Consider the following 26,791-nt stretch of genomic DNA (forward strand, 5'->3'; position numbering starts at 1 on the left):
GTATTAGTTATTTACTTTATATAAAAGCACATTACTTTTTTTTATTTTGGTTATTAATGAAGTAAACTTTGCAGAGCCCTTTTATATTTTTTCCAAAATTTTTGTGAGAAGAGTTCTTGACTAAAATATAGTGACTATTAGTGTCATTTGAATTAGTTCCATAGGAACCTATGCAAATTTATCTTGAAGGCAAACAAATATATATGGTCAAACCGAACCCTTAAACCGAAATAAGCTTAATTGCAATAAAGTGTTTTATATGCCTCCTTCCTATGCACTGTCATTGTTTTAATTGAGATGATTAACAAAGAAAGATCTGCCACAATAAATACATGGCGGGTCTTTTTTGGTTGGTGATTATTAATTAAGGATAATTAAAAGGTGGGGTTAAAGAAAATGAAATTAGACATATAGGACCATATTTTGAGCAAAAATATGGAGAGACCGTGGTCTTCTAATTTTTTCTATCATCATCTATGCTTATCTTGGGTAATTCCCAAAATAATGGATTTCTTTGTCTGAAATCGACAGCTACCAAGAGAAGTTAAGTTAGGGGAATGCTCAGTGGTAACGGGGCTTTCTAATTTCTAGCCCAACCTGGATTGGACCCTGGGAAACTTAATAGTGCAGATGTTAAGTAAGTGGTGGTTTACTGGCTTTGTTACTTTTGTTAGCCAATTTATTTATTTATTTTTTGTCGAAACGACTGGACTTTTGTTAGCCAATTGATGCATGTCTTTTAAGTCACTAGTAATAAATTATTACTATAAGCATTTCTAGAAGATTTAACTGCCCCCTTTTCCTTTTGATAAGTTCAAGAAAATTCAACTAACCAAGAATATGTTTGCTCTTTTCCTTTTTCATCCATCTGTTAAAATGTAGTTAACTTTTCAATTGAATAATATAGTTAATTTGTAATTTTTCTAAAATGTTCTTATTTAATGTAGGTTGTTATTGAGTATAACTTAACTTATTTAATGTAAAGTTAATTAGTCATACTCTATGTAATATAATGAAATTTAGGAAGATAGTGAGTTAAATTTATTCTTCTAACAAAGTTAACTAATTTTTTTTTTAAACTGTGTCAAGAAAAAAACCCAGACCTGTCAAAGTGGGATACGGGAGTATTTCCTTCCGGGCTGCTTCCTATTTCGTTTACACATGCATTTCTTCCAGATCTGGCCTTTGGTTGCAGGCGTGATGCTGTACAGATCTAGTGCTGAGCCCATTGATCCGAGGCCCAAACAATAATACCCTTCATTGGGCTAATATTATTCTAGGCACAGTGTGGACTTTGTGTAGTTGTTTTGTTGTTTCTCCAGTGTTAGTCACGCACCCTAAAACATGAATGATGGAGCCCATGATTGACAAGGATGATTTTATTTTATTTTTTTTTTTTTTTTTGGGGTGGAAGAACTTAAAACAGATGAATAAATTGGAGGGAACTTCCAAATAGTGGTGCTCTTCGAATAGAGTTCCTAAATAGTGGAAGTTCTGAAAGAAACAACGTGTTTGTTTGGATAGAGTGTTATTTGAAATATTATTTAGAATAATTACTGTAGCACTTTTTGTGATGTGATGTATATGAGATAAAAAGTTGGTTGGAAATATAAAAAGGTGAGTTGGAAAATGTGTTTATTATGGAAGCGAAATATTATTTGAAATAATATTGGTATCCAAACGACTTCGTAACGCTTTTTAGTGAATGTAAGGTTTTTTTTAAAAAAAAGCATGATGCGTCTTTTGAGGAAACAACAACGCGTTTAACAAGTGTGTTTTTTCACTATCAGATTCAAAAAAAAATCGAAAGTAATTTTAGAAAATCCCACATTTTAGGATTTACTTTGATGGAAGATATTATTCAATTAAGAGAGTTGTTTCAAATCTAATCCTTTTGTTTAGTTAAAAATGATAACTAAAATTTACACTTATACTTTAAACATCACACTAGATGAGGAAATCATGTTTCCTCAGTATCAAGTACATTGATTATAATGTTAACTCGAGTTTTTGCTTGCAATTATATAGCTTTTGAAATCAATATAATCAAATATCATTTAAAAAAAAAATAGTAGCGCAATTTAGTATTTGTTCAGTACACTCATAAGAGATAAAAGAAAGACCCTTTTGTTGCAAAAGCAAGGGAGTACAAAAGTTGGGTAAAAGGAATTGGTTATTATCAGCTGCTATTCTTTGTCAATAGTGGCTTCTCAATAGTTATGTTCGAGGGTCTTGTTTTGGGAATTGCCCCATTAGCGTCCTTAATAATCATCGTTCCCCCAATTACATAATTAGGGGTGGGCGCGGGTCGAATACCCGCCCCATTTATCATTTGGCTGATCCGACCTGCACTTTACGGGTCAGCTATTTTCTGACCCTTACCCTATCCAGCGGGTACCCGTCTCGCCCCATTTATCATTTAATTTTTTTTTAAAAAATAATTTATATTAATTTAATTTTATATTTTACGCATTTATCTAAAATTTAATAAATTTTTTTTTCTAAAAAAAGGTTTCCGACCAAGAAACAAGCATGTGAAGAGAATATAAAATAAATGAAAAAATTAAAAGAATTCAAAATCAATAAATGTTTGAAATAAGTAGTACAATTTTTAATATATATGTTCCACATTAATTAAACTTTTTCTATAAAATATAAGATCATGACCTCTACAAATGAATCTTGTAAATAAACTATAGTCTCTCATATTTGTAATGCAATTTGTTCAATAAAATTACTTATTTAGTTCTAACTTATTATTTTATAGTTTGTATATAAACATAAACATAAAAATAAAAAAAAATATATGCGGGGCGGATCGGATATCCGCGGGTTTTTATTTTTGTGACCCTAAACCGCCCCGCATCTTAGCGGGTACCCGACGCTCTTTTAACCCTATCAAATAATAAAAATCGGTTATCCTAATTTTCAAATCGGATCGGATCGGATATGACGGAATTTCGGGTTAGTGGATAATTTTGCCCACCCCTATACATAATCCCCATATTCTTGCTATTTCTTGCATTTGAATCCCCATATTGATGGGTTTTTGTGTAAGAGCAAGTGCGAGAAGGGTGAGGATCGCGAGTGAAAATGTGAATTTGCGAGCGACACTGAATGTTAACAAGATTATACAAAATATTCCATGCAGTTCCAATAGATTAATAAAGCTTTCATAAAAGCTAGACTGAGCAATAGAATACCCGGTAGGAGCTTAATATCGTGGAATTCAATGATAGCAGCAATGGTGTTCAATGATCAAAGTGAGCTTACAATTGAGCTTTTTGTAAAGATAACCAGTTGATGCCAGATTCAGCAACATGGAATTCTATGATCAGTGGGTTTTCGCAGCTGGGACAAGAAGCTGAAGCTTTCCTCTTTTTCAGGAAAATGCTCTCCGAGAATATTTTCCCAAGTTTGAAATCCGTCACAAGCTTATTAACTGCTTGTTCAGCTCTGTCTACGCTGCGCTTTGGTCCTTGATTGGAGCTTGTGAACAGCATGCAGATTTTGAGCTGGGCGAAGAGATTTCTAGAAAGCTTTCAACTTTAGAGCCAGATAATTCTTTTCCCTTCGTTATTCTATCCAACATATACGCTGGACTAGCAAAGTGGAAGGGTGTGGAAAGAATCAGGGATATAATGAGCAAAAGGCAACTGGAAAAATTTCCACCCTCCAGTACGATAGGGGAGTGATATGAAGACAATAGCATGTAAATTATAGAGATGAGGCCTGATTTTGAACAGAACTGTCAAAAGACTGTCTACTCAAACAAATGTTACATATTTCGCTAGCAAAGACATCAATAGCCCAACATTTCTTGTGCCGCAAATCCGAAGTAGTTATCGAAGAAGTTTGGCGGTTCAAAGATAAAGCAAGAGATCACATCTCTCAGTGTGATTACACCAGTGACTCCATTGTCGTCACCTACCACATAGATCCTGTGGACTGAGTTGGAAGCAAGCGCATGTATCACACTGCCAAGAGTTTCATCAGGCTTGCATGTTAACGGCCTGATGACCTTGCCTGTATGAGGGATTGCTGAAGCAATGGTGTTCATGAAATCCTTCACAGTGAGCACCCTGTGAAAATATCCTCAGTGAAATAGATATGAAAAAAGGCCTGTTTGTGGTGAGTTTATAATCTAGTGGCCAATAAAATGCAATTATGATCTGGTAGGAACCATGGACGTTGATTAATGGGAAAATCTTGACGCCGCAAAGATTAGTAGACAATATAAAACACTTAACCATTTTGAGGTAGTAAAATTTTCTTTTACCTGAAACTGGAGAAAAGTTCAGGCTTAAGCAACAAGAATCTGATGTCTCTTATGCTCACACTGCCAACGATCTGCTTTTTTGGTCCCTCAACAACAGGAAGTCCACCAATTTGGTTATCTTTCATCTTTTTAAATGCTTCTAGAATCAGTTCATCACTTTGGACGCTAACAACCTGACCCAGATAAAATGCCAACCACTTTTTATGTTTAACTTGTTGCACACACTCTTATCACTGATACGTGAATTGGATATCTAATTTATCTCACCTCATCTGGTGTCATGAAAGGAAGTCCCAACTTAGATATTGGATTTGCGGATATGCAGTCAAACCAATCCCTTCCCTTGCATCTCTCTAGACCATGGATTACAGCAGATTGAGTTATGAAGTTTCTGATGGATGAATTTCCTGTTTCAATAACAGGTACGTTTCTCAGCCTGTACTTTGAGAGAAGCAACAAGACACTCAACATTGAACTATCTGTTGCAACAGGAATGAAAGGTGCCCAGCGATAAGATTTCAGGATGGATTTCACCTGTAAATGAACAACATTAAGGTGACATATTCATCCATTAAGACTAGAAGTTTGGGCCACAACAAATTTCTTATTATCACAGATATATTTATTGTTCCAAAGTTCAAATCAACAACATTTAACATTTCAATAACCTCTCCAGGATGTATAAAGGGATTTGATAAGTGTGTACTGTGATAGGGATTTGATAAGTATGTGCAAAGATAATTCATAAAATAGCTGAAACATGGTGGCTGTGAAAAGCAGATTGAAATTGTTTTGAGATTAAGAAGCATAAAAGTATGTTAATGAGACCTTCCACTCCTATATGCTCACTTACTGTGGTTGACTTGAATGGTTCTTCTTGAAGGATAACTTTGTAGAAATCCTCGCCCAACTTATCAGCTGCAGTGGGAGCATCTTTTGCCATCCCTTTCTCTGCACTCAGACCACCTGCAACAGCTGCTCCAACAGCAGCAACAGTTAGGCCTGCAATTGCAGCAGGACCAGTTGCACCTAGTGCTATTGCTCCAAGTGTGCCTGCAGCACCAGCACCTACCCCGGTAGCAGCTGCAGAACCAGCTGATAAGGCAGCTGCTGCAACTCCTGCTGTCTCTAGCACCCAAAGCACAATGGCGGCGTAATCTATGATTCCCAAGTATGTTTCTCTCCAATCTGTTGTATATTCAATATCAGGGTTTCTCACAGGAGCTGACATGATGTTGCTTTCTGATAAAACTCTCACAGCATCTCCAATAGATGTGTCTGCTGGGATCTCAATCACTACAGGTACGTTGCAAGAAGCCATTGAACATTATGTGTTTGAACAAGAAAACCATAGATGATACATTAAGTGAGAAGCTGGCGAAATGAAAGATTCCTTCCTGTTACCTTTGCCGCCAGGAACTTCTGGAAAAGATGAAACTGGAATTCTTGCAAATGCAGCCGTTAGAGTCTCCTGTAACGATTGAGGTAACATTTTTCTGCTTTGGACATTCTCAAAGTAAGCATCGTAACTTGTAGATTTTGGGCCTTTTGATGCTTGTGCCATGTTTATCTAAATATCTATAAACCAAGGAAAAATTGACGTGCTATTTCTGCATATCAAGCAAAGCAAATGACAAAAATGAAAATCATGTACAGCATTTGAATCAAACAATCTTAGAAGCTCAAAAACCCGGTTAGAATTGATAGTAAACATGTGGATCGCAGGTTCTTCAGTTGTTCAATTTGCACAATTCAATGCTAGATTTTCAGGCAAAACCAATTGATGCATTATATATCACAACAAAACGGAGTAAAAACTACTTATCATGATCAGATTCTAAAAGCTCGTCAAATTCTAACAGTAACTTGGGCGCGTCAGCAATGAGATGGCCGTCATTAGTGTGAGCCAATGCTTTACAATCCATTGGACTAGATTGCACATTGAGTTTCCTAAAGGCCTATTCATCATGGGGCAGCGTGGAATTTCTACTTTTCTAGCGCTATGGGGGCTCTTCCTGCGCGTTTCTTCCCATTTATAGCTGTATTTTTGGCGTTCTTCTAGCATTTCTTTACTTCTTACAAATTCAACTACTTCTTGGGTTGATATTTTCCACTGACCGACCAACAATAAGCAGAAAGATTGCTTAACCAAGAAACACCTTAGAAAACATAGCATACCAAACTCGAGGAATAGCAGTTTTTGCTGTTAAAATTCAGGAGATGCAGCAGTAGGTTCTCGCCTCAGCAGCAAGAAAATGTTACCTGTGTAGCACCTCTTGACTTGCAAAGATCAGAAGGGGCTTGTGATACCTTTTCCCAAGATCTTTGTTTCTGGAGCGTCCCTTGTGAAGAGTGAAGAGAGTTTGTTATTGAAGATTCTATGTGGAGGAAGAAGGCGGTGCCATGTGTAACCACTATATACGTGTCAGGAAACTAAGCCCCCAGCAACCCCCCCTCCCCCCCAACCCATAGTCAGTTCTCCTGTTTGGAGGCTTATTCTTTCCTTTGAAGTGGTCTCTCTCCTCTGCAGTATAGAGTCGGCGATTCCTTTTCTCGGCTCTTTTCTGGTTTTAGATAGAGAGGCACAACGGCCAATTATTAGCGAGTGTTAAGTGACTTTGGATCACCACCACCAATCCAATGACAATTTTCTAAATTTTGCCTATTCTTTTCTCCTCTTCTTTCAAACCAGCCTGTATTCCTTCTCCTTCTCCCTCCACTTTGCATACTCTTCAATTATTGTGTCATTGACCTTTTGTGTGATAGCTAAACCATCCTATACGTATGTAGCGACATCATTTGAAACTTGTCTTGACTACCATTTTTTTTTTTTGTCACATCACGCAATTTTTATTTGTCTTCTTTTTGAATTTTATTTTTCTTTTTTTTAGATAAAATGATTTGTTCACTAACTCGTTGTTATCTATTAAACTTTTATTACAATGATATAGATATAGAGTACTATTTTTTCTTGTCAAAGAAGATGTAGGAGAAAAAATTAATACAATCACGACTCTTATCCATTTTGATCCAACAATTGAGCGGGAATAATAGATTAATCCAATTACACTTGTAATCCGATCATGATCCATCCAAATCCGCCAAACTCACATTCTAACAGCTCTATATCAATTATTTCTGACTTTGGGTGGAGGAAGTCTCCGGAGAAGAAGCGCTTTGAAGAATGTGAGAGCTTGGGATGGAGAAGTGAAGGGCACTTCATGTGCTGCACCCTTAACTGTTGCAAATGTCAAATGGGTAGTGTTTCTATTTCTGGTAATTCGACCAAATGATTGGCTCCGGCCACCAACTTGGAGGAGAAGGCCACTCCTGAGTTATGATTCTTCCAATGTAGAACATTGAGATTCTGAAAAATGTTTCCATGGAGTAATCATTGCATTTTTACCTGCAATCCATCGTACCAAGGACCATATCCCCCAAAAGCTGTGAGCTCTAGTTCTTTGGCCAACAAATTTGCAATTTTTCTTGTCTGCGTCAGTGGGATTTTTGAATCTTGATCTCCACTGAAGAACAAATGTACTATTAATTGAAGCTATGGAAACATTAAAGATTAAGAGTGAGCTTCCACAATGTAAATTTCTAGCTCATTAGTGAGCTTCCACATTAAACATTAAAGAATTTGTGACAATAGAGGAATGATGTTAGTGGCTATATTATCACTCTGGTAGTCCAGCAGCCTGCAAAATCACAACTTTTGCTCACGGAATGCGAAGATACATGGAACTAAACTATGATATGTATAGACCACACCTTGATTCTTGTGTTTGTGTGTGTCTGGAGATCACACAGAGAGAGAGAGAGAGAAAGGTTGAACTCTGAACAAAAGGTCCAGGCAGCTTGGAGTTGAGTCGTTTTGACATGTAAAGCTTTCTGAACTCCAGGATTACTCAGGTATGCATATATTCTGTCAGCAAGACAGGGATCACCAGCTTCCGTTTTCTTCTCAACGATTCTTAGCTTTGCATGAGCAAGATCTCCCATAAAAACTGATTGCGTACTAGGGGATGAACAATAAAGCAAGAGCGAGTCGCCAGGATCAGTGCCGGATCCCCTCTCCATTTCCAATTTTGCATCACTAACCTGGCATTCCTTGGATAAGTTCTTATGGGTGTACTCCAGCATGTACCTTGAATCATTGCATACTGTTCTCTTTATAGCAAGCATTTCATCAGAAATGACGCCATGTGATGTGACCACAGGAACTCAGTAGCATCAATGCTTATCTCAATTCTAGAAGCGGTTTTCCCAACTGCATTATGTAAGCAGAGAGAATTTTGTGCATCAATTTATCTACTGTAACTTCTTATGGGGATTCAGCTGATGAAGATAGAGAGTTATAACAAAAAATCAGTACTGCGATGGCTCTGAGATTGATTGGTCTGTTGTACTCTAGCAACAACTTCACAAGTTGTGGTATGTAGTGGCCTGAAACCATTATGAGTAGGCATTTTAATTCCAAATTATCACGATGATAATACTAGTTTCAATAGCTACACAAATTGGAATTTTATATCTACCCTGTTAACTATGCATGTGCAGTAATGACTTCCCTTAACCAGAATGAATTCAGCTTTGAAAAATTGTCGGTTTAGAGTTTTACTTGCCTGAGCAGCCCTTGATTTATTGCATAATTAGTTCGTCTTTTTATCCATGTAGCAAACTAACCTACGCAAGATACTGTGACTGACAAAGAAGCCACATAATTTAGTGCGTATAGAAGAATAACAAATGGAAATTTACCTGCATAACTCTCCCCTGTGAAGTACAAATCTGAGTCTCTGTACGCGGGGAATATCTTCAACCAGTTGATGAGAAATTGTAGATTATCCGAGGCTGTAAATACCAAAATTTGCTCAAACATTTAGAGGCAATGCGCTACTGACTGCTATAAAAAGAAATGAACTGTCACCGATTGGTCTATGAATACCAGTTGTTGTGTCATTCCAGTTAGAGTAGTCTGAACTTTTGTTACAAGTGGAGATTATGTACTTTGCATCAATTTATCTTTGATAATTGTTCAAAAGTTTCGGCTTCTTTGATCAGAGCCACCAAGTTTCAGTGAACAGCAGCTCTATAGCTGATAATAGCATTCAAAATCCGGAACGCCCTTCTGTAACCAAGTAGTGTTGTCAAAACAGCTAGCCTATGATTACTTCCTTGGTGATCTTTACTGAAGTTAGGGGACGTCATACAGAAAGTTAAATCCTTTTCGTGTACATATGCTATTATATTTATATCTGGTACTCTTCTTTTTGGAGTTACTATTGTACTAGTTCCTTTAGAGCTGAACAGTTCATAAAATAGTTTAACCCTGTGGAAAGCTTGCCTGGCTTCTTTTACATAGATCCCTTATGTGAAGTAGAATTTAGTTACGAAACAACATGCAACTTCAACCCCCCTCCACCATGCATGATGCATAGGTAACAACATGGTTCGCCATCGCGGGTCGCGGTCGCATCGTGGTCTTGGTTGTTCCATATCCGTCGCGACATATCGGTTGAATATCGGGTGATACGCACGTTATGACACATGAAAGTTTCCAAAAATTTTGAAAATTTATTAAAATTAGAAAATACCAAAAAATGCACAATTTAAAAATATATCCGAGTCGACTCCTAGTTGATTCGGATATATCGGCTGATATCATGCATCACAGATTCGAATCGACCAATATCGGTCGAGTTAGAGCGAGTCGTCGTGGATATGGTAATATCCGCGATTCGAGGATTGGTGTCGTACTGGTCCCTCCGTTTCAGTTACGACTTGCCCGATATTGCGAACCTCGTAACAGGGTGAGGATACAAGGGGCCAGAAATTGGGGCCGTTGGTTTGAATTCAACAGCTATCATATACAAGTTACTAGGTTTTGAATGCATTTGTTATTTGGCATCCCCTGAAGACGATAGCATACATTATTGTTGTTGCAACAATTTTCTTCAATCTTCTGATTGGAGCAGCGTAGTATTATTCATGTTCGTTGCTCTGCATGCCGTATCATCACAGCGAAACTGCACATTTAGCTGACTTGGTAAGTTAAAATCCGAAGCAAAAGCTTCCATCTTGAATAGCAACCTACAGCACAGCACTCAACCCAGCAATTTTCGACTCAAACATTACTGGTTCTTGGGGGAGGATGTCCACTTAGAAATGCTTTGAAGAGTGTGAGAGCTTGGGAGGGAGAAGTGAAGGGGACTTCATGAGCTGCTCCCTTAACGGTAGCATATGTCAAGTGTGTATTGTTTTTACTCTTCTCTAATCCACCAAATGATTGACTCCAGCCCCCAACCTGCAGAAGAACTTGAATTACGAAATTCAGTTGTAAAATGGGCAGGTTTGCCATAATTATTTCACTTGTACCTGCAAGCCATCATACCAAGGACCATATCTCCCAAAAGCTGTCAGCTCTAGATCTTTGGCCAACCAATTTGCAATTTTCCTTGTCTGTGTTAGTGGGATTTTTGAGTCTTGATCTCCACTGGTCACAAGAAATGTTAATTGAAGCTTAGATTAAAGTAGTAATTAATTAAGAATAAAATGTAAACTGCAAGCATACTTGAAACATTAATTGGCAAATGTGATGTGTACGTAGTTTTGGTTAGAGGTAATTTTGGTAGACGGCATCTGAAGTCTAAATGTTAGTAGTATTAGATACTACATCAAATCATGAGAACTCAAGCTTGAAACTGGTAGCAAAATGAGACAGGATAAACCAACCTGAAAAGTAGAATGCGGATGTTCTCTCTAAGAATCCCTGACAAGAGAGGTATGATGTTAGCAGCCATATTATCAGCTTGGTAGTCCAGCGGCCTGCAAGATCACAATTTTAGCTCACAGGATGACAAAACATGCAGTCGACTTCTTGTGTTTGTCCATATCCTGGGAGTGTGTGTGTGTGGGTATGTGTATCTGTGTGTGTGTGTGTGTAAGAGAGAGAGAGAGAGAAGAGACTGGACCCTGAACAAAAGTCCCAGACAGCTGGAAATCGAGTTGTTTTGATATGTAAAGCTTTCTGAACTCCAGGTTTGTTGAGGTATGCATATATCCTATCACCTAGACAGGGATCACCAACTGCAATTTTCTTTGCAACCTATCAATAAACTCAAACTCTTATTAGCAACCATCAGCCTATAGGTTCTGTTCTCCTTTGCTTCAACTTAGTGGAGTTAATTTACAAACTAATCATGTTTCTGAAAAAACTGCTTGAAATTCAGGTACTTTAGCCTAAAACTTTTCTAAAGCAAAAGTTGTTCAACCAACGAGAACAACTTGATAGACTTCATGTACCTTTGCATCAGCAGGACCTCCCAGAAAAGTTGATTGTGTAGTCGGGGATAAACATGGAGGCATGATAAGATCGCCAGGATCAGTATCATTTCCAACCTCCTCTCTCATGGTTCCATACATATCCAGGCAATCCTTGGATAGATTTTTATGGATTCTCTCCACAAAGTACCTCGAGTCATTACAGACTGTTTTCTTCATTGCAAGCATGTCATCAGAAATTACTCCATGTGACCAAAGGAATTCACTAGCATCAATGCTGATCTCGCTGTCTAGCAGTGGATTTCCCAGCTGCAATACATAGGAAGAGAGAAATTTGTACATTAATTAATTGGTTGCAACTTCTCATGAATCTGCATTTGATAAAGATAGTGAATTGAAAAATTACTGCAATTCCTTTGAGCTTGATAGGTTTGTTATTCAGTTGTCTGTTGTACTCTAGCAACAGCATTGCAAGCTGTGGTATATAGTGACCTGAAACCATTTTGAGCAGATATATCATCCTGCTAATCAGAATGTTATGCATTTCACACATCGGCTATTTCAAATTTCACTAACACAAAAATGCTCTAAATTCTTGCATAACCATTATTATTATTATTATTATTGGTAGAAATGACAATTGATCCAACCAAACCCGGAATAAAGCCAATTCAGTTAAAGAAGAATAATGAGTGAAATTTTACCTGCATAACTCTCCCCAGTTAAGTACAGATCCGAATCTCTGTGTTGAGGGAATTCCTTGAACCAGTTCAAGAGAAATTGCAGATTATCCCAAGCTGTAAAAAAGTTTGTTGAAACATTCAAAAGCAACACTCTACTTACTGAGACAACTAAAAGATGAACCAGCATTGATTACCAGTTGTTGTATCATTCCAATTGATGTAGTCTGAACTTGTGTTTGAGTATGAAAACCCAACTCCAATAGGTGATTCCACATACAACATGTTTGATGCTGTTCAGTTTTGAAGATCAGGTCAATTTCTGTAATCCAGTTTCAGAAATGGGCTTACATGCAATCAATCAACCATTACACCAGTACCTGAATTCCATGAATACTTATTTCTTAACAGGAGGCCTGCATTTCCAGGCTGAAAAGGACCATTTTCCATGAATGCACCAAATCCAAGAGAAGAACAACCAGGGCCTAAACTGAAGCAAAGCACATTAACAGGGAAAAAAAAGTATAGAAAATGAAAGAAATGATACAGTTGTTGGCATTACCGCCATTTAGCCATACTGTCAGGGGATGTGAGAGCGGATTTCCTGAATCAGCTTTGACGAAATAATAGAAAAGAGCTCGGCCATGTTGAGCATCTGTAACAATGTAACCTGAATATTGCTTGAAGGTAACATTAGAAGGCTGTCCAGGGAGAGAAGTTATCAGCTCAGCAGTTGATCTGCCAATTGTCAAAAATGCAGAGAAACTGCCCAAGACTAAGAACAAAAGAACCTTTTTCACGGTATTCATACTGGGACTAGGAGGGAGAGAGTGGAAGAAGTGGGAAAATTCAGCTTCCTGTTTAGGCTTTACAAGTTCTTATAGCGGTCAGGTTCTTTTATTCAATCAGATCAAGCATCTTACTTTATTTCAAAAGAACGTCACGGTAAGTCTTCCAGTCAAACTCTTAGTCCCTAATAACTTATAATAATAGCGGCATGCAAAAGCTCATGTGTTGTTTCTTGAAACTGGTGATCATTAAAATTCTTGCATTCTACTTCAGAGTTCAGCCCATCTAAATTGTTGGACGTTCCCAAGATTGAACGCCCGAATCAAACAGTTCCAAAAAACAAAAAGTCCGGAAGTTTCAACATTGAGGAGACTGTCAACAAGTGATTGTTTGTGTGCATCCTAGTGCAAATGGGAATTAGCTAACCGCTACAGAATCTTATTTTCAAGAATTTCCGTGGCTTGGATCTTAGCGTCCAAAACCTATATCTTTTACAGGACTTGCAAAATTTTCAAGCACAATGGATCTGCAATGGTTGGCTTGTATTCATCAATCTTAAGACGTATTTTTCAAGATTTATAACAAAAATGTGAAGGCAGGTTGAGGACATGCCAAATTTTGAAAGAACCAAATTAGATGCAAAACAGTTTAGCGGGTGTACCAATAACAGTTTAAAAAAGTACATCCGAAAGTTGCTTAAAAGACAAAATTTGGAGCAGGAGGGGAGGGAGGGGAGGGGAGAACAAGAACATCGGAAAGCCATGTGAAATTCATAAATTATTCTGGTGAAGCCAGAAGGGCAAGCATTCAACTACATTGCATTAGCAGGGCGTTGTATGCTACCAATCTAATGGTGAACCCATCCTATCTGCTCCAATTCTTATCAGGAGCTCTTCAATTCCTGGCTGGAATTGACCATGTCAATCAATGCACCAATCCAAGAGAAGAATGACGAAGGCCCAAAAAGGTTGAAGTAGATCAGATAACAGAAAGAAACACAGATTTAGAAAAGGTAATCATACTGGTTGAGATTGCCACTATCGAGCCATACACGAATAGTACAATACAAGAAGGAACAAAAAATCATGAACCAGATTTATATATTTCCTGCTCACAGCATATGAAGAGTAAGACATTTCAAGGGGAAAGTTGAAACTTGGAACCTCAACTAAACAGTCAAAAAGTTCCAAACTTGGAACAGATGCGAGGGAGTCAGTTTTTGTGTGTGGACGTCCTGACAGAAATGGAAATTAGGAACGGAAAGAGGAATTTAGGAGGAGTTCTACCATCCCTTTGGAATATTATATTTCGATGTATAAAAAGAGATATCAACCCTTAAATAATTTTATGAATTTAAATTATTAAACGAGGTGATTTTATGAATTTAAATTATTAAACGAGGTGACGAGTTTGGTAGAATTTTCAAGATGGATTGTAGAATTTTCCAAATTTTAAATTTATAATTTGAGAATTTCGTTGGCTTCGATCATAGCATTCAAATGTCATTTCCAACATTTGGTAGATGTCATATGCAAATGGCAAATTAAGTGCATATGGTTCTTCAGTGAAATTTTGTCATGGTCGTCTCAACTAATCCTCAAGCTTTAGGATGAAAATATGGCGTCAGGTTGATGACAAGCCAGGTTACGAGATAGCTGATTACTGTCAAAAATAGGCAGCTAGGGAACAAATTCGGCTCATACATGCCAAACAGGAGAACAGCTGCAATGAAATTTGATCACTATTCTTCAAACCCATATCGATAACACTAACAAAAACTCCTAGGAATTCACTTCATCAAAATACAATACTGCACAAGGCATAGGGAATGAAGAGTCGCATGAATATCAAAATCAATTTAGTTGATGCAAACAGCGATCCCTATCTGCTCCATTCATACTCGGCACCAGATCTGGCATTAGTGTAGTTCACCCGACTAGCATCTTCTGGCTTCACGGAAGTTGCAAAAGCGTGCCAACCTATAAGGTATGGCAAGATAAACTGCGGAAGAAAGAGCACAGGAGCATTAAACCTAGAAAGCGCTAACTGGCCATATGTTACCTTTTGGAACACCTTTAAAATACTTGATCATGAGTCTAAAGTAGACAGCCATTTTAGAGGCAAAAGGTCAAAGGTAAGCATTCTGCAGACATCTTACATTTGCATTTAGCAAAGTCTCTCGCCAGTGACCTAACCTCACACACTACAGCTAGAATACAAAAGGTGGTTCCAAATGACTGACTTGCTACCAGAAGGGAACTCCTTTTTTGACCAAAATTACCAATGAAACAGCCCAAAATCTCCAAACATATAAAAAATCCTCTCTCCCATGAAAGCATCTAGCCTTTAGAGGGAAGAGTCACTTTGGATCAAATGCATCCCATTAGTTCTTCAATTAAATCCACTTTAATGTATTTACAGATCATACAATAAGCTTAGTCACATGAACAAGTCGTGATTTCCTCACGAGGATCATCCATAATTTGCAGAATGCTCCAATCTTCTGACATCCCTCACCAAAAGAAATGTTAAAGTAAAAACAGAAAAGGTGCAAAAAACTAAATCAAAGACACAGGAGAACAAATACTGTGGTTGCAAAACATCTTACATTGAATCCTGAGGTAAGAACTGCAAACTCTGCCTTTGTTATAGGAATGTAGATATTCTCATCCACATTTATAAGCTTGTTTTGAACACCTTTAGCAAATCCAATTGTGTACACAAAACGAATTAAATACAAGGTTATAAATGTCACTTTATCAACTGCTTGAAGGAAGTCAAGAAACATGAGGCTCACTGAGATTAAAGAAGTGGCCAGAACCATCTGGCAGGGGTTCTACCTTCAGCACTTTTCTGACCCTACCTTCATCACTGACACAAACAGGAAAAGCACCTTGATTTGTTGAGACATAAAGGATACATGACTAGCAGGAAAGAGAAATTTTTTGACTAAAACTAATTATTGATGAATATTAAGCCAAAAAAATGGCAAAGAGAAGCGAGAACGTCTGTTGATATTGGAAACTAAGTTGAAATTTGTTTACAGCAAGATATTCGTTTCAAATAGAGGATGAATTACTGTATTGAAACTGAAAAGATTATATAACGAATAGATCTAATTCTGAAATCTGAGACAATTCTAATACTCCGAGAAGATTGTTTCAGTTTACTAGAGTCGCACTTGCTAGATGGAATTAAGACACCCACCACCATACAAACTTCAAACGTAGAATTCAAACTTTACCTTTTTCCTTTGAAAGGATCGTGGAAAAATTCACAAGAATCTTTTGCTCCAAGGCTAATTAGACTCCCAATCTCATTTACTGACAATGAGAAAACCTGGAAAAATGTGCAGAGAAAGCAAAATATATAAGCCAAATTACAAGAAGGCTCTTTTGATGCAATCAAATTCATCTTTCAGTAACATTTTCAAAATATTGCATCTGCATCACTGACCTTGACATCATCAGTATAGACTTTTTCATTCTATCTGATCAAGCACCTAGTTTCTACTGTAAACACATGTTTTTCTTTCAAGACTAGTCTGTCATGCATGACGCAGGAAGGAAACAAAAAACACCTGCTTTCTACTCCAATCATATTGGCGAACGCTAGCAGCAGGAGCAAACTGAAGCAACACAAAACCCTCCTTCGTCAGCTTAAATGCCCCTGACTGCTCCATCAACAAAAACCATCACAGACAAAAATCAGATGAATACTAACTGCAGACGTTCTTACAAGATCTTAAAGCTGATTTATCGCATCAACAAGCATACATCTAAAGGCGTGAACTCTGGAGGCCGAGGCTCCACTGTCAGAGCTGCCTTCCCCTTGTACACAGAGTATCCAACATATACCCTTGACGGCAATGTCCCTGTTATACAACCAAAATACCATCTTTGCTTAAAAAAACCGCTATGAGCTCACTTCATAAGAATGACTGAAAAAGGAATGCAGTTATTAAGCTCAACAGTTCACAGCTCACGAAGAAAGCCCTTATCAATTCCCAATTATCCTCCAACATGGATGGAGCGTAAAACTTTAGAAACTTGTAACACCAGATAAAAATGCTAATAAAATTGCTATATTTACGTGATTCCCTGCATAAATTTCTGCTACATGCATTGCAACAAAATTAGGCACACCCAAGGCAGAAAAGAACCTTCAGTTACACGAAATCATCTACTTGGATGGAAAGAAAATGAAAGAAAACAAGGGAAAAAGCCAGCAAACAACTCAAATATCAATCTCCAGGCGGACCCTCTCCGCAAAATCAAATCTTTTCACTTGGGCCTCATATCTTTCCTCCCAAAAATCTTAGAAAACGAAAGTTAACAAAAAAGAGATACCTTGTTGATCAGGAGGAGAAAACCTCTGCTGCTGCGGTTCTTGAGGCTCAAAATAACCAGAGTGGCGGCATTTTAAGGTAAGGTTCTTGGTCGAATTGGAGAAAGAAAGAGAGGAGGTTTTGGTTTTAAGATTGAAGGGTGAATTATTGTTGGAGAAGAAACCATGGTATGACTGTGGAGGAGGGTGCTGTTTACTAGGGTTTTGGATAGGGGATAGAGAAGAAGAGAGGTTTAGGTGTAGCATTCTTTTCAGCTGCTCTGGGTTTTAGGCTAGCTCTGCAGCAGTGAGATAACTCGTGTAACCTCGTCGGAATGCTTTCTCTAACCGTCAATATTTGCTGTCCAATTTCTCCATAAATTGTTCCAAGACTCTGGTCCAAGTAGCTCTCACCTTTTACTCTTTCTCCGATAGAATTTCGCTACATTTTTTTTTTACCTAACACTAGAGTCACTAGACTTCGACATAATCAAGTAAAATCACAAAATAATACTACTGTAATTTTTTAAAAGATATCTACTCCTATACACAATAGATTGAAAGAGTACTAATTTTCATCTATCAGCATCTTACTCCTACTTTAGCATATTTTAGAGGAATTCCATTAAATCATTGAAAAATCGACGAGATCATTATCGGATCAGATAGATGTATTATGCACATAGCATCAATATGGATTTGCATAAGTCACGTAGCAGTGAAAAAAATGATAGAATGCAAGATTTTGTTGTAATTTTTCACCCACGTGAAAGAGTACTAGTTGAGGTTTCAATAAATTAAATTTCAGTAATAAGAGGCGTATATGTTTTTTTTTATATTGAACAAGATGATTTGCTGGGATCCACGCAGAATTGAATTTTGTAATGTGGATTGGAATTGGATGAGTCAATGTGCTGTTTATATGTGATTAATTTTGAAATAAGTGGAATAATTTGTCTTTTTATTATTTTTTTAGCAGCAATAATCTGTCTAATGCAAGGTTGTTATCAGTACATGTAGCATCTGTTTTTAATCGGAAAAAAAAGGTATACGTAGCATCTGTTGATGTCCGAGTATTACAAGTCCTCACCCAATTTCCCACAAAGTGTCCCTTCCATGGCGAACGCAACGTTAGAGAAGGGCTCTACAAACATAAGATTGCATGTAACTGGGCATGTTTATATTTCCAGATAGAATGAACTTGAAAATGAATATGGTTCTGTTCTGATGAGTAATTTACACAATTTCTAATGAAATATTTGGGTTTACACACTTTCATATGAGTTATTGTAAAAGGCTAAAGCCCCCAATACCTGTTACAGAACCATAGAAGCAAAATTAAGACAACAAAAACATTCAATAAAAGAATTGGAAAAAAACGAAAAGAAAAAAAGGCCCGACGTGGAAGTGACAACGACCATCATCCACAATTTCACCCGTACTGTGTACTGAATATATCTGCTAACCATAGAGTATAGACCACAAACACGAGACCACCGTATAGGCACAGGAGCACAGGCGCAGCCTCCCATCGACTCCCTTTATCCATATTCCGATTCAATAGTCCACACTCCTCTTAAAAGTTAAAACGGATTGAAAATCCAAAGCTCTCCTTGTCTAGGATCTACAAATAGTATTATTATTTTTGTTCAGAATCCTTCTACTCTTCTTTTTCGTCTTGTATCTGCGTGCCTCTGCACAGACATATATGTAGTTGAGCAACAAAGCCTTCGTCAATGTATTCATCAGCATTGAGAGTGAATATAGTCGTTCTTCAGTGCCACAGGAAACCCAATAACAAGAATTTGCAGTACTGGATAGTGCCACATTCCAAAAGGAAATTTAGTCTTGTCAGTCATCAAACTCCAATTTCTTCTTCATTCAAGCCAGATGATTCCTCCAACTCACCATCACCCCCGAAACCACACCAATCCCAGGTATCTTCTTTTCCTATTTCATTTATTTGTTCACACTTTCCAACCTGACACCTCATACGCAGTTCATACACAACTGGGCTATTAAAAGTTGCTAAAGTTGCAATCTTGGTCGGTTTTGGGAGAGTTTGGGGAAATTGCTTTTGTGTGGTGGAGTATGTTGCTGGAAAAACTTGTTTGCTTGGTGCATTGCATTAACTAGTACTAGGTATTACTTAATGATCACCTCTTTTCTTTATCCGGATATTGCATATAACTCCTAGCTTTATATTGCAGCAGCTAGGTTATGACCCTCCTGAGGAGTTCTTTGGACTTTCTGTCGATCCACAACCAAGGTCTAGCCTCTCCTGCCCTGTTAGTGCGCATATTTCGTTTGAATTTATATAGCATTTTTTTTTATGTGTATCTGCTATATCTGTGTCCCTGAAGCTCTTTCAAACATCATATCTTCACTTGATTGTTGAAGTCAAGAAGAATGCGTTTTCTTACAGTTATTCTATATAGAAGTTGCTTGCAGATGCTTTTTGCCTGATGGAATAAAACCCATGAATTAGTTTGGTTCTCATTACCCAGCTTATGTTGTTTGATCACGATTTTGCCGGACATGTCTAAGATTCTATTTCTTGCTCTATCTGGTGGTTTTTGATCTAATGCATCATAATTTTTTTAGGAAGATTCTTTCTGGTAGTTTGAAACCAAGATCATGGTTTGGCCCAAATGGGCAGTATATCAGAGAACTGCCTTGTCCAAGTTGCAGGGGAAGGGGTTATACTCCATGTACAGAATGTGGAATAGAAAGATCTAGAGCAGATTGTTCACTATGCAATGGAAAGGTAATTGTTTCTGAGCATTTGAGAAACTTGAGTTTGCTCTAGCAATATATTGCACTAAACCAATGTTAAAAAATTTGCCTGATATTTGCATTATTTATATTTCTGGTTGTCTTAGTCTTTATTCCAACCACATTGCTAACAGTTTTCCTATACTGATCTCTGTTTCCCTATCAAAACAGGGTCTAATTGCCTGTCCTCAGTGCCTTGGAGATTGTGTTATCTGGGAGGAGTCGATTGATGAACAGCCATGGGAGAAAGCCCACTCTGTGTAAGTCTTTCACTTTCTTGATTATAATGTTCTGCTCTTCAAGGTTACGCACTGCCATATTAAACATCAGAATGGTTGCTTTTGTTTCATAAATGGTCATTTCTGTCAATGGTTGAAAAAGAGGGAACGTGGCATAGATAGCTTTTGGTTGCATCTATGTGGAAATTCTTATGCCATAGAACATTGCACTACTGTTCAATTTCTGATATCAAATTTTGTGTTTGTAAAGAATCATGCATTTCGTGCTTGTGATGTATAACTGCTTCATATACAGTAAAGTTCCTCCTTTTTGGCGTTGTAGTTTCCTGATGTTATAAGTGATACCTATGTGGCTTCGTGCATTTCGTTCCTTGAACAAAGTTGTGCTCTATTTCTTTTTCCTGTGTGGCTGTTTTTAGTTTTCTCAGATATGTGGTGTTTGGTGCTTCATGATTTGCAAATCTCATTACCCCTTTTGAGGGTATTGCATTCTTTTGAACTATATTTATTCACATAGATGAGTTTTCAGTTCTCCTCTCAAGGTAAAAGAAGATGATGAAGTGGACAATTTAGACATAAAGCTGAATGTGAAGAGAAAAACCAAGCGCGTATACAACTCTCCAAGTCCTGAAGTCAATTTGAAGATTAGCAGATCCCTCAAAGTTAGTTTTCCTTCTTGGTTGAATTTTTTATCTGTCTTGGGTACAATAAAATTAAGTTTCATTTTGAATCAAGTATAGTCTTTGAGCAGTTTTAAGTTTCGTAGGATATTCTTTCATATGACATTTTATTTTCTGTATTCCTTCTTTTTTTTGCTTCCCAACCACACCATGAATGTAATTTTCTTTGTTTAGTTGGATGCTTGCAGAGCCTGAATGCAAAAACTGGGTTGTTTAGTAGGAGGATGAAGATTATCCATAGTGATCCTTTGCTTCGTGCACAAAGATCGGCTGCCATCAAGGTCTGAATTGGGAAGAATTAGCACTTTATTTCAAGTTCCAATCAAGCACACATTTGTAGTCTGTACTCCTTTGTTTTATAGTATCTTATTATGTTCTGTATCTACAGTATTCTAACAAAGTCATGCTTTTAGAACCTCCCTACTTTTCTTGCTGGTGTTTATTATGTTCCTCATATACGTTGGACAGAATGTGACATGATTGTTTTGGGTCTTGAATATTCAGAATACAATGGGATTGTGGAAAGCATTTTTCATCAAAATTAGTGATACAGAGTGTTAAGAAATGCAGTTTTGTACATCTTGTTATTCAAAGTGATTTCAGCTTTCCGCTCAAGTACTGTAATGTAAAGTAGGGAAATTTCACCTCTAATTTAGATTGTTAGTATTCATGTAGAAAGTAAAAGGCACCCCTGCTGCGAGGAGGCAGGCTTCTGAAGCAATGAAGAAGTACTTCCGTGACCCAGAGAACCGACAAAGAAGAAGTATCTCAATGAAAGGTCCATTAATTGTATGCTTTTGTGGAATTTTACAATTTTCAGTTTCTTTTTTTTTTTTTGTCAGAATGCATTACAAAATGATGATGCCATCTACTCAGCTAATTTCTATAAATCCACTCGGAGTTTTATTATGTGCTGTGTTGTCTTTGAATTTCCTTTTTCTGAATATGATGGTATCGGTTGTTATTACATCATTTTATTGCTGAAGTACCTGAAACTTGTTAACAAATTTTATTAAGCTCTATGCCAACAACTTTTATGTGGTTCTCAGCTAGTGGACCACTGAGTGGTATCACAAGTCTTACGGTATTTCCTCGTCTCCATACCTGATTGGACATGTATGTTTATGTTCTTGAAGAGGCCTAACCTCATTATTAGGATCCATTCTATCTAAATTTCTTCCTAGATTATAGCAAAGTCTGGTACCTCAAAGATGTGGTAGTGACGAGGCCAGTTACATGAAGAATTTGCAAGAATAGGCTTTGCTGCTTGCATTGACGACATGTCAGCATGTGAAGTCCTTCACTGATTTGGACGGGTAAAATTTTATTGTCAGAATATGATGTGCTTCATTCTTCTGCAGGGGTAAAATTTTATTGTCAGAATTGCGGACGTGAAGGCCATAGGAGAAATTACTGTCCAGAAGTTCAGAATGAACTGAGGGATGGACAGTTTACATGTGGGCTATGTGGTGAAAAGGGGCATAACAGAAGAACATGCCGGAAGTCAAAATCAAGTGAAAGAAAGAGACTAGTCTCAAAGGAACACCACTGCCGTATATGTGGACAGACTGGGCATAATAGGCGGTCCTGTCCTCAAGAGAAGATGGCAGAAGTAAGTATTGTCGCTACAAGTAAAAATTCTGTTCCTACCAAGAGAAGTTACATCTGCCGGCTGTGCAGGGTGAAAGGACATAACATCAGGACATGCCCTCTTCAGAAGAGATAATTCTTGAACTACGTTGCGGATCAAACTGATTGCAATTGGCTGTGCTTGGATGAAATGGCAGGAACTCTGATAGAGTGCCTTTTCTGTTTCTGAGCGTGAATTCTGTTGAAGGACCTCTTATAGCCTTATAAGCCATAGAAAGTAAAAAGATCAGGTGGCGAATCAGTCTCTTTTCAAGCTTCACAAATCTGAGTTATGGGATCCTAGTTACGATTCTTCTGGGATGAGAAGGATGGTCTGGCCTGCTTTCAAGATGCTTTGTTTGGCAATAAGTTGGCTTATAATTTAATAACTAAAAGTTTTAATTCAATAAACATTCCTTTTTTTTTTTTTTAAATTTTCATCTGTTTCTAGATTTCTGTTGACACCTTATGATCCTTTATATCTAAATCCTGTTTGGCTGTGGTTTAATTGTATTTTGGATCATAGTATATCGGAAATTTTGGTGCCATTGCACAGGATAATTGACTTGTCCATATTGGTACGTACAAATTGCAGAAGGAAAACGATAGAATCTCTCTTTAGTCTTTGTAAAAGTCATCTTTGAAGCTAATTGCGGTGTACCCATTGATGATTCTTGGCTCTTCCATTCTCCAGATTAATTTAATTGTTCACCCAGTGAATTTAGTCTCATATTCACAACACAGAGAGCCAAGACTCAGGAAGTATTTTGTATACTTATCCTGCCTAATATTTGAGGATAGCCATTGATTACGGCATAACTTTTGTTTTAGAAACGTGTTTCCAACAAATGGTATTTACTTGTAATTGTACTAATATTAGTCAGCAACTTAGAAGTTTAACACCTCTAATCACATGCTATCTTGTGCCTATCAAGACGACAAGGAGAAATGACGAACTACCTCCATGGAGCTTGCTTCCGCGGTTTGGCCAGGCTTATTCTTCTTTCTCTGTACGTCTATGCAGCAGTGACTTTCTTCTGCTTGATTTTCAGCCCACAAGTGTGGCTGAAAGTTATTTGATCTGTACCCAAGCAACATTTTCCAAATATACATAGATACATATATACATGTTTGCCTCGTTTGACGGGAAAAAAGAATGTTCGCCTTCTATATATAATCACCGGTTAACAAGGCTTGCCTTCTCGGCACTTAAGTGCACCAGCATATCTTGTGAGCCTTCCTGCGTATGAACCAGGCTTGAATTGCAGCTTATTTTTTCCAGTAAATGGACTCTTTTTGAGTGGCGGCCCGGACTCCACAAAGAAAGCTCCATTCAAGAATTTGTCACCCTCTGACCTCCATTGCCATCCCATCCACTGGCTCTTTTCGGCATAATCCCTCTTGGTCACCTGTCAATAATATTCCAATACACAGTTACTCGAATGCTTCGATGCATTGGCAGAGGAGACATGTTAAAAGGACTTGTGTCAATTGGATTGTAAACTCGATCATTGAAATACGGATAGATAGATGAAGGTTTTCAGTTCAGCAGTATGACGTTTATAGCATAGCTCCTCCTTGTAGGGTCTAAATGCTTACCTCCTTAGTGAATTGGTTTTTAGAGGCCTTGAATCGGTTACCCTGGCTGATAATAGTCGGATGAGCACTACCACCAATGGCATACATCTGCCATTGAGAATAGTCATTGTTCACAATATGGAAAAAGCCCCATCGGCACCTTGGCATCCTCTGCACCAAGCCCTTACCAAAACGGTTGAATGCTACTGTGACTTGCATTATTGCATCTTCACTATGCTCGTCACTTGCACCTAAAAGTATAACCTGCATCATCCAAACCACCAGATATCTATCATTTCTTGGAAGTATTAATCGCATTTCAGCCTTTGCTGAAATCAAGGTTCAAAATTTGAAAGGTGTCAACATATCTCAGCTAGGGGTACTTTCAAATTAAATGACAGTTTAACTTACATCATTGTGATTATTAAACTTGCAATTAGAGATTGTGATAGCTGTTGAAGCCATGATTGCGTCAATTAGGCCATCACTACACTTAGACAGGGAAACATGGTCAATCCAGACATGGTTTGAACCAAAGATTGATATACCATCTCCATCACTCCTTGTTCTCAAACCAATGTGCGAAGTAGAATCTCTAACCAGCCCACCATTTTTCGGAACAATGTGATGGATCTTAATGTTGTGAATGATAACATTCTGCACAAATTGGATGGAAAGGCCTGCACCATAGGCAATATGCACTTCAACTCCCCTACCATCAATGGTCTTGTCACTATTGATCAGAAGCTCTTGGTTTAGCTTAATTACCATGCTAGTATCGAATATGATCCACAATGGCTCCTGTTGGATCACAGCGTGACGAAGAGTACCGGGTTCTGGATCCTGCACATTATCATCCGAGGGATCAACTACCACATAGTATTTCCCATGCATTCCACCCTTCGTTTGGCGGCCAAAACCACGAGCACACTTGGCTAACCTCTTCCTATTCTTTGCCCAGTTAGGATCACACCTCCAGCAGCGGTCGATGGGATTTGTTGCAACGCAACCGCCTGCTTTAAGCTGTCTCCTAGTCTCATTGCCACCTTCCAACATCCTATAGACAGACAACATACAAAACGATGCACGGAACGTGAAGACAACATACAAAAAGATGCATGGAACGTGAATATTAATTGTTTGATGGTACTAGCTAAAAGGGAGGAAAATTAGGCAACCAAGAAGTGTAAGGGGGGAAAAAAAGGAAGAAAGAAAAAACTCACTTTCCCACTTGTCTGGTGAAATTGTCAGTGACGGCTTCAGGATCAGGATTATATGCCCTGAGAGAAGCCTGAAGGGCATCCTCAGCCCTCTTCCGTAGAAAATCATCGAATTCGCCAATGTGTGCATCTGCCTCAATACTACTGCCACGCAAGCGTGGGATTGTTGCAGCAAATGCCACAAGCAAAGCTAGTAAAACAACTGATACACGGCTGGTGAAAGTCATTAATTATTTATTCTAAAGACTATCTGTATATCCTACCTCCTATATTTCTTCGACTTTTCTTGCTTTACTCGACCTGTTCTACAATTAGTGGTGGATCCTACTCGATCCAACCGGACGAATCACTGGAATTGAGTACCAGTGATCCGATTGGCTTTGCCGTGGGAGTCCCCCAAGTGTTAGGAGAGAGCTCAGTTGTGGCATTGGTGAAGTCCCCAATGGGACAAAAATTTGAGAAGGCAATGAAACTTGGATAACATTTTTATATCTCAAAGGTACGAGGTGGAGAGGAGAAACTCGTGGCGGGAAGAGTGGATAACCAACCATTAAGAAAGCCTATTAACAGTTCTTTTAGAATTTGATTCGTAATCGGTTTTAGATGCATATTTTAATAGCCAATGACGCTAAATTCCTAAAATCGAATAAAAGAATAATTTTTTTATTCTGATTTTTTTTATCACTACTTTTCATAAGTTTTTGGCAAAATCTACAGCAAATTAAAATAATTGAAAAAAAGTTCTAGAGCGGTATAGCTACATCTTGACTAATTTTTCATTACTTAGTATTCAACTACACACATTCTAAGGTATGATCTTCTTATGAAATTTTTGGACTCTTCCTTATCTTATGAGCCGTTAGCGAACAAGTTTGTATTTGAATGAAAGAAACTAATGCAAGAGGTCTCTTAGTATTTTTGTTGACTCGTTTAGTAATGCCACCCAACATTTTTGAAAATACAGTAAACGAGTCAACACCACTAGAAAGAAAATAAATTTTCCTTGTAAATACAGTTGGGTAACGGACCACGGGAACCGTTCCTAGCGGTTTTGTGCATTTTGCACATGGCATAACTTTGTTTGCACAACAACGTGTAACTTTAGAACAAATTCTTGTGGGTCCCACACACGTTGTTAAAAAATGAGGTACAAAAAGTGATCTGAACCGTATAATTTTTTTGGGTCAAATCCTGACCGTGAACTGTTCAGGGACGGTCCTTCTGATGACCGTCCCTGCCCCGTCTCCTTGGTAAACATAATGCCAGAGGTCTCTTAGTATTTTGTTTATACAACTCTTCATTAATTACATCA

At 37.9% G+C, this 26,791-nt stretch overlaps 5 protein-coding genes and 1 pseudogene across 9 annotated transcripts; 1 reads left to right on the forward strand and 5 right to left on the reverse strand.

Annotated features, from left to right (window-relative positions):
* Nucleotides 1-3,209: 3,209 nt before the first annotated feature.
* Nucleotides 3,210-6,954, reverse strand: LOC113753264 (SNF1-related protein kinase regulatory subunit gamma-1-like). Of its 2 annotated transcripts, none has more exons than XM_027297368.1 (6): nt 6,542-6,954; nt 5,684-5,857; nt 5,133-5,575; nt 4,547-4,813; nt 4,280-4,452; nt 3,210-4,082 (listed from the first exon to the last, which is right to left on the reverse strand). In XM_027297368.1, exons 2-6 carry the CDS (start codon nt 5,841-5,843, stop codon nt 3,803-3,805), a joined length of 1,323 nt encoding a protein of 440 aa, XP_027153169.1. In that variant the 5' UTR covers nt 5,844-5,857; nt 6,542-6,954; the 3' UTR covers nt 3,210-3,802. The 2 variants fall into 2 exon arrangements, with proteins under 2 accessions (XP_027153169.1, XP_027153168.1); XM_027297367.1 differs by having other exon boundaries at nt 5,684-5,889; nt 6,542-6,953.
* Nucleotides 6,955-7,343: 389 nt separating this feature from the next.
* LOC113752655 lies at nt 7,344-10,359 on the reverse strand (annotated as a pseudogene).
* Nucleotides 9,942-13,116, reverse strand: LOC113754106 (serine carboxypeptidase-like 46). Its single transcript, XM_027298446.1, has 10 exons — nt 12,806-13,116; nt 12,624-12,728; nt 12,441-12,536; nt 12,268-12,360; nt 11,970-12,055; nt 11,585-11,872; nt 11,254-11,387; nt 11,015-11,107; nt 10,658-10,775; nt 9,942-10,586 (listed from the first exon to the last, which is right to left on the reverse strand). Exons 1-10 carry the CDS (start codon nt 13,050-13,052, stop codon nt 10,407-10,409), a joined length of 1,440 nt encoding a protein of 479 aa, XP_027154247.1. The 5' UTR covers nt 13,053-13,116; the 3' UTR covers nt 9,942-10,406.
* A 1,519-nt stretch (nt 13,117-14,635) lies between these two features.
* LOC113751663 (single-stranded DNA-binding protein WHY1, chloroplastic-like) lies at nt 14,636-17,736 on the reverse strand. Its single transcript, XM_027295752.1, has 7 exons — nt 17,382-17,736; nt 16,809-16,906; nt 16,613-16,705; nt 16,277-16,371; nt 15,830-15,903; nt 15,641-15,729; nt 14,636-15,033 (listed from the first exon to the last, which is right to left on the reverse strand). The coding sequence occupies exons 1-7, from the start codon at nt 17,623-17,625 to the stop codon at nt 14,914-14,916; spliced, it is 813 nt and encodes a 270-aa protein (XP_027151553.1). The 5' UTR covers nt 17,626-17,736; the 3' UTR covers nt 14,636-14,913.
* Nucleotides 17,737-18,863: 1,127 nt separating this feature from the next.
* On the forward strand, nt 18,864-23,242 carry LOC113753459. 4 transcript variants are annotated; one of them, XM_027297615.1, is made up of 9 exons: nt 18,864-19,295; nt 19,569-19,627; nt 19,963-20,125; nt 20,305-20,393; nt 20,902-21,034; nt 21,241-21,333; nt 21,728-21,830; nt 22,414-22,664; nt 22,733-23,242. In XM_027297615.1, the coding sequence occupies exons 1-9, from the start codon at nt 19,095-19,097 to the stop codon at nt 22,745-22,747; spliced, it is 1,107 nt and encodes a 368-aa protein (XP_027153416.1). In that variant the 5' UTR covers nt 18,864-19,094; the 3' UTR covers nt 22,748-23,242. The 4 variants fall into 4 exon arrangements, with proteins under 4 accessions (XP_027153416.1, XP_027153414.1, XP_027153415.1 ...); XM_027297613.1 differs by having other exon boundaries at nt 22,414-23,242; XM_027297614.1 differs by having other exon boundaries at nt 19,572-19,627; nt 22,414-23,242.
* Nucleotides 23,243-23,865: 623 nt separating this feature from the next.
* On the reverse strand, nt 23,866-25,706 carry LOC113752656 (pectate lyase-like). The gene is made up of 4 exons (XM_027296745.1): nt 25,483-25,706; nt 24,671-25,316; nt 24,281-24,523; nt 23,866-24,090 (listed from the first exon to the last, which is right to left on the reverse strand). Exons 1-4 carry the CDS (start codon nt 25,704-25,706, stop codon nt 23,866-23,868), a joined length of 1,338 nt encoding a protein of 445 aa, XP_027152546.1.
* Between the last annotated feature and the right edge of the window lie 1,085 nt (nt 25,707-26,791).

This window comes from Coffea eugenioides, chromosome 11 (genome assembly GCF_003713205.1).
Source record: "Coffea eugenioides isolate CCC68of chromosome 11, Ceug_1.0, whole genome shotgun sequence".
Taxonomy (NCBI): Eukaryota; Viridiplantae; Streptophyta; class Magnoliopsida; order Gentianales; family Rubiaceae; genus Coffea; species Coffea eugenioides.

What these genes read in the sequence shown, in the direction of transcription:
- LOC113753264 (XM_027297368.1), bottom strand. Translation starts at nt 5,843, where the DNA reads ATGGCACAAGCATCAAAAGGCCCAAAATCTACAAGTTACGATGCTTAC. An exon ending in AACCATTCAAGTCAACCACA is followed by an intron (nt 4,814 to 5,132) that starts GTAAGTGAGCAT and finishes GTTCATTTACAG; the next exon opens with GTGAAATCCATCCTGAAATC. An exon ending in CTTTCATGACACCAGATGAG is followed by an intron (nt 4,453 to 4,546) that starts GTGAGATAAATT and finishes TATCTGGGTCAG; the next exon opens with GTTGTTAGCGTCCAAAGTGA.
- LOC113751663 (XM_027295752.1), bottom strand. Translation starts at nt 17,625, where the DNA reads ATGCTACACCTAAACCTCTCTTCTTCTCTATCCCCTATCCAAAACCCT. An exon ending in ATGATTGGAGTAGAAAGCAG is followed by an intron (nt 16,372 to 16,612) that starts GTGTTTTTTGTT and finishes ACATTTTTCCAG; the next exon opens with GTTTTCTCATTGTCAGTAAA. An exon ending in TGGCCACTTCTTTAATCTCA is followed by an intron (nt 15,730 to 15,829) that starts GTGAGCCTCATG and finishes GATTTGCTAAAG; the next exon opens with GTGTTCAAAACAAGCTTATA.
- LOC113752656 (XM_027296745.1), bottom strand. Translation starts at nt 25,706, where the DNA reads ATGACTTTCACCAGCCGTGTATCAGTTGTTTTACTAGCTTTGCTTGTG. An exon ending in AGTTTAATAATCACAATGAT is followed by an intron (nt 24,524 to 24,670) that starts GTAAGTTAAACT and finishes TGGATGATGCAG; the next exon opens with GTTATACTTTTAGGTGCAAG. An exon ending in AAAACCAATTCACTAAGGAG is followed by an intron (nt 24,091 to 24,280) that starts GTAAGCATTTAG and finishes TATTATTGACAG; the next exon opens with GTGACCAAGAGGGATTATGC.
- LOC113753459 (XM_027297613.1), top strand. Translation starts at nt 19,095, where the DNA reads ATGTATTCATCAGCATTGAGAGTGAATATAGTCGTTCTTCAGTGCCAC. An exon ending in AGATTAGCAGATCCCTCAAA is followed by an intron (nt 21,035 to 21,240) that starts GTTAGTTTTCCT and finishes GGATGCTTGCAG; the next exon opens with AGCCTGAATGCAAAAACTGG. An exon ending in AAGAAGTATCTCAATGAAAG is followed by an intron (nt 21,831 to 22,413) that starts GTCCATTAATTG and finishes ATTCTTCTGCAG; the next exon opens with GGGTAAAATTTTATTGTCAG.
- LOC113754106 (XM_027298446.1), bottom strand. Translation starts at nt 13,052, where the DNA reads ATGAATACCGTGAAAAAGGTTCTTTTGTTCTTAGTCTTGGGCAGTTTC. An exon ending in TAAGTATTCATGGAATTCAG is followed by an intron (nt 12,537 to 12,623) that starts GTACTGGTGTAA and finishes AAAACTGAACAG; the next exon opens with CATCAAACATGTTGTATGTG. An exon ending in TCAAGCTCAAAGGAATTGCA is followed by an intron (nt 11,873 to 11,969) that starts GTAATTTTTCAA and finishes TATGTATTGCAG; the next exon opens with CTGGGAAATCCACTGCTAGA.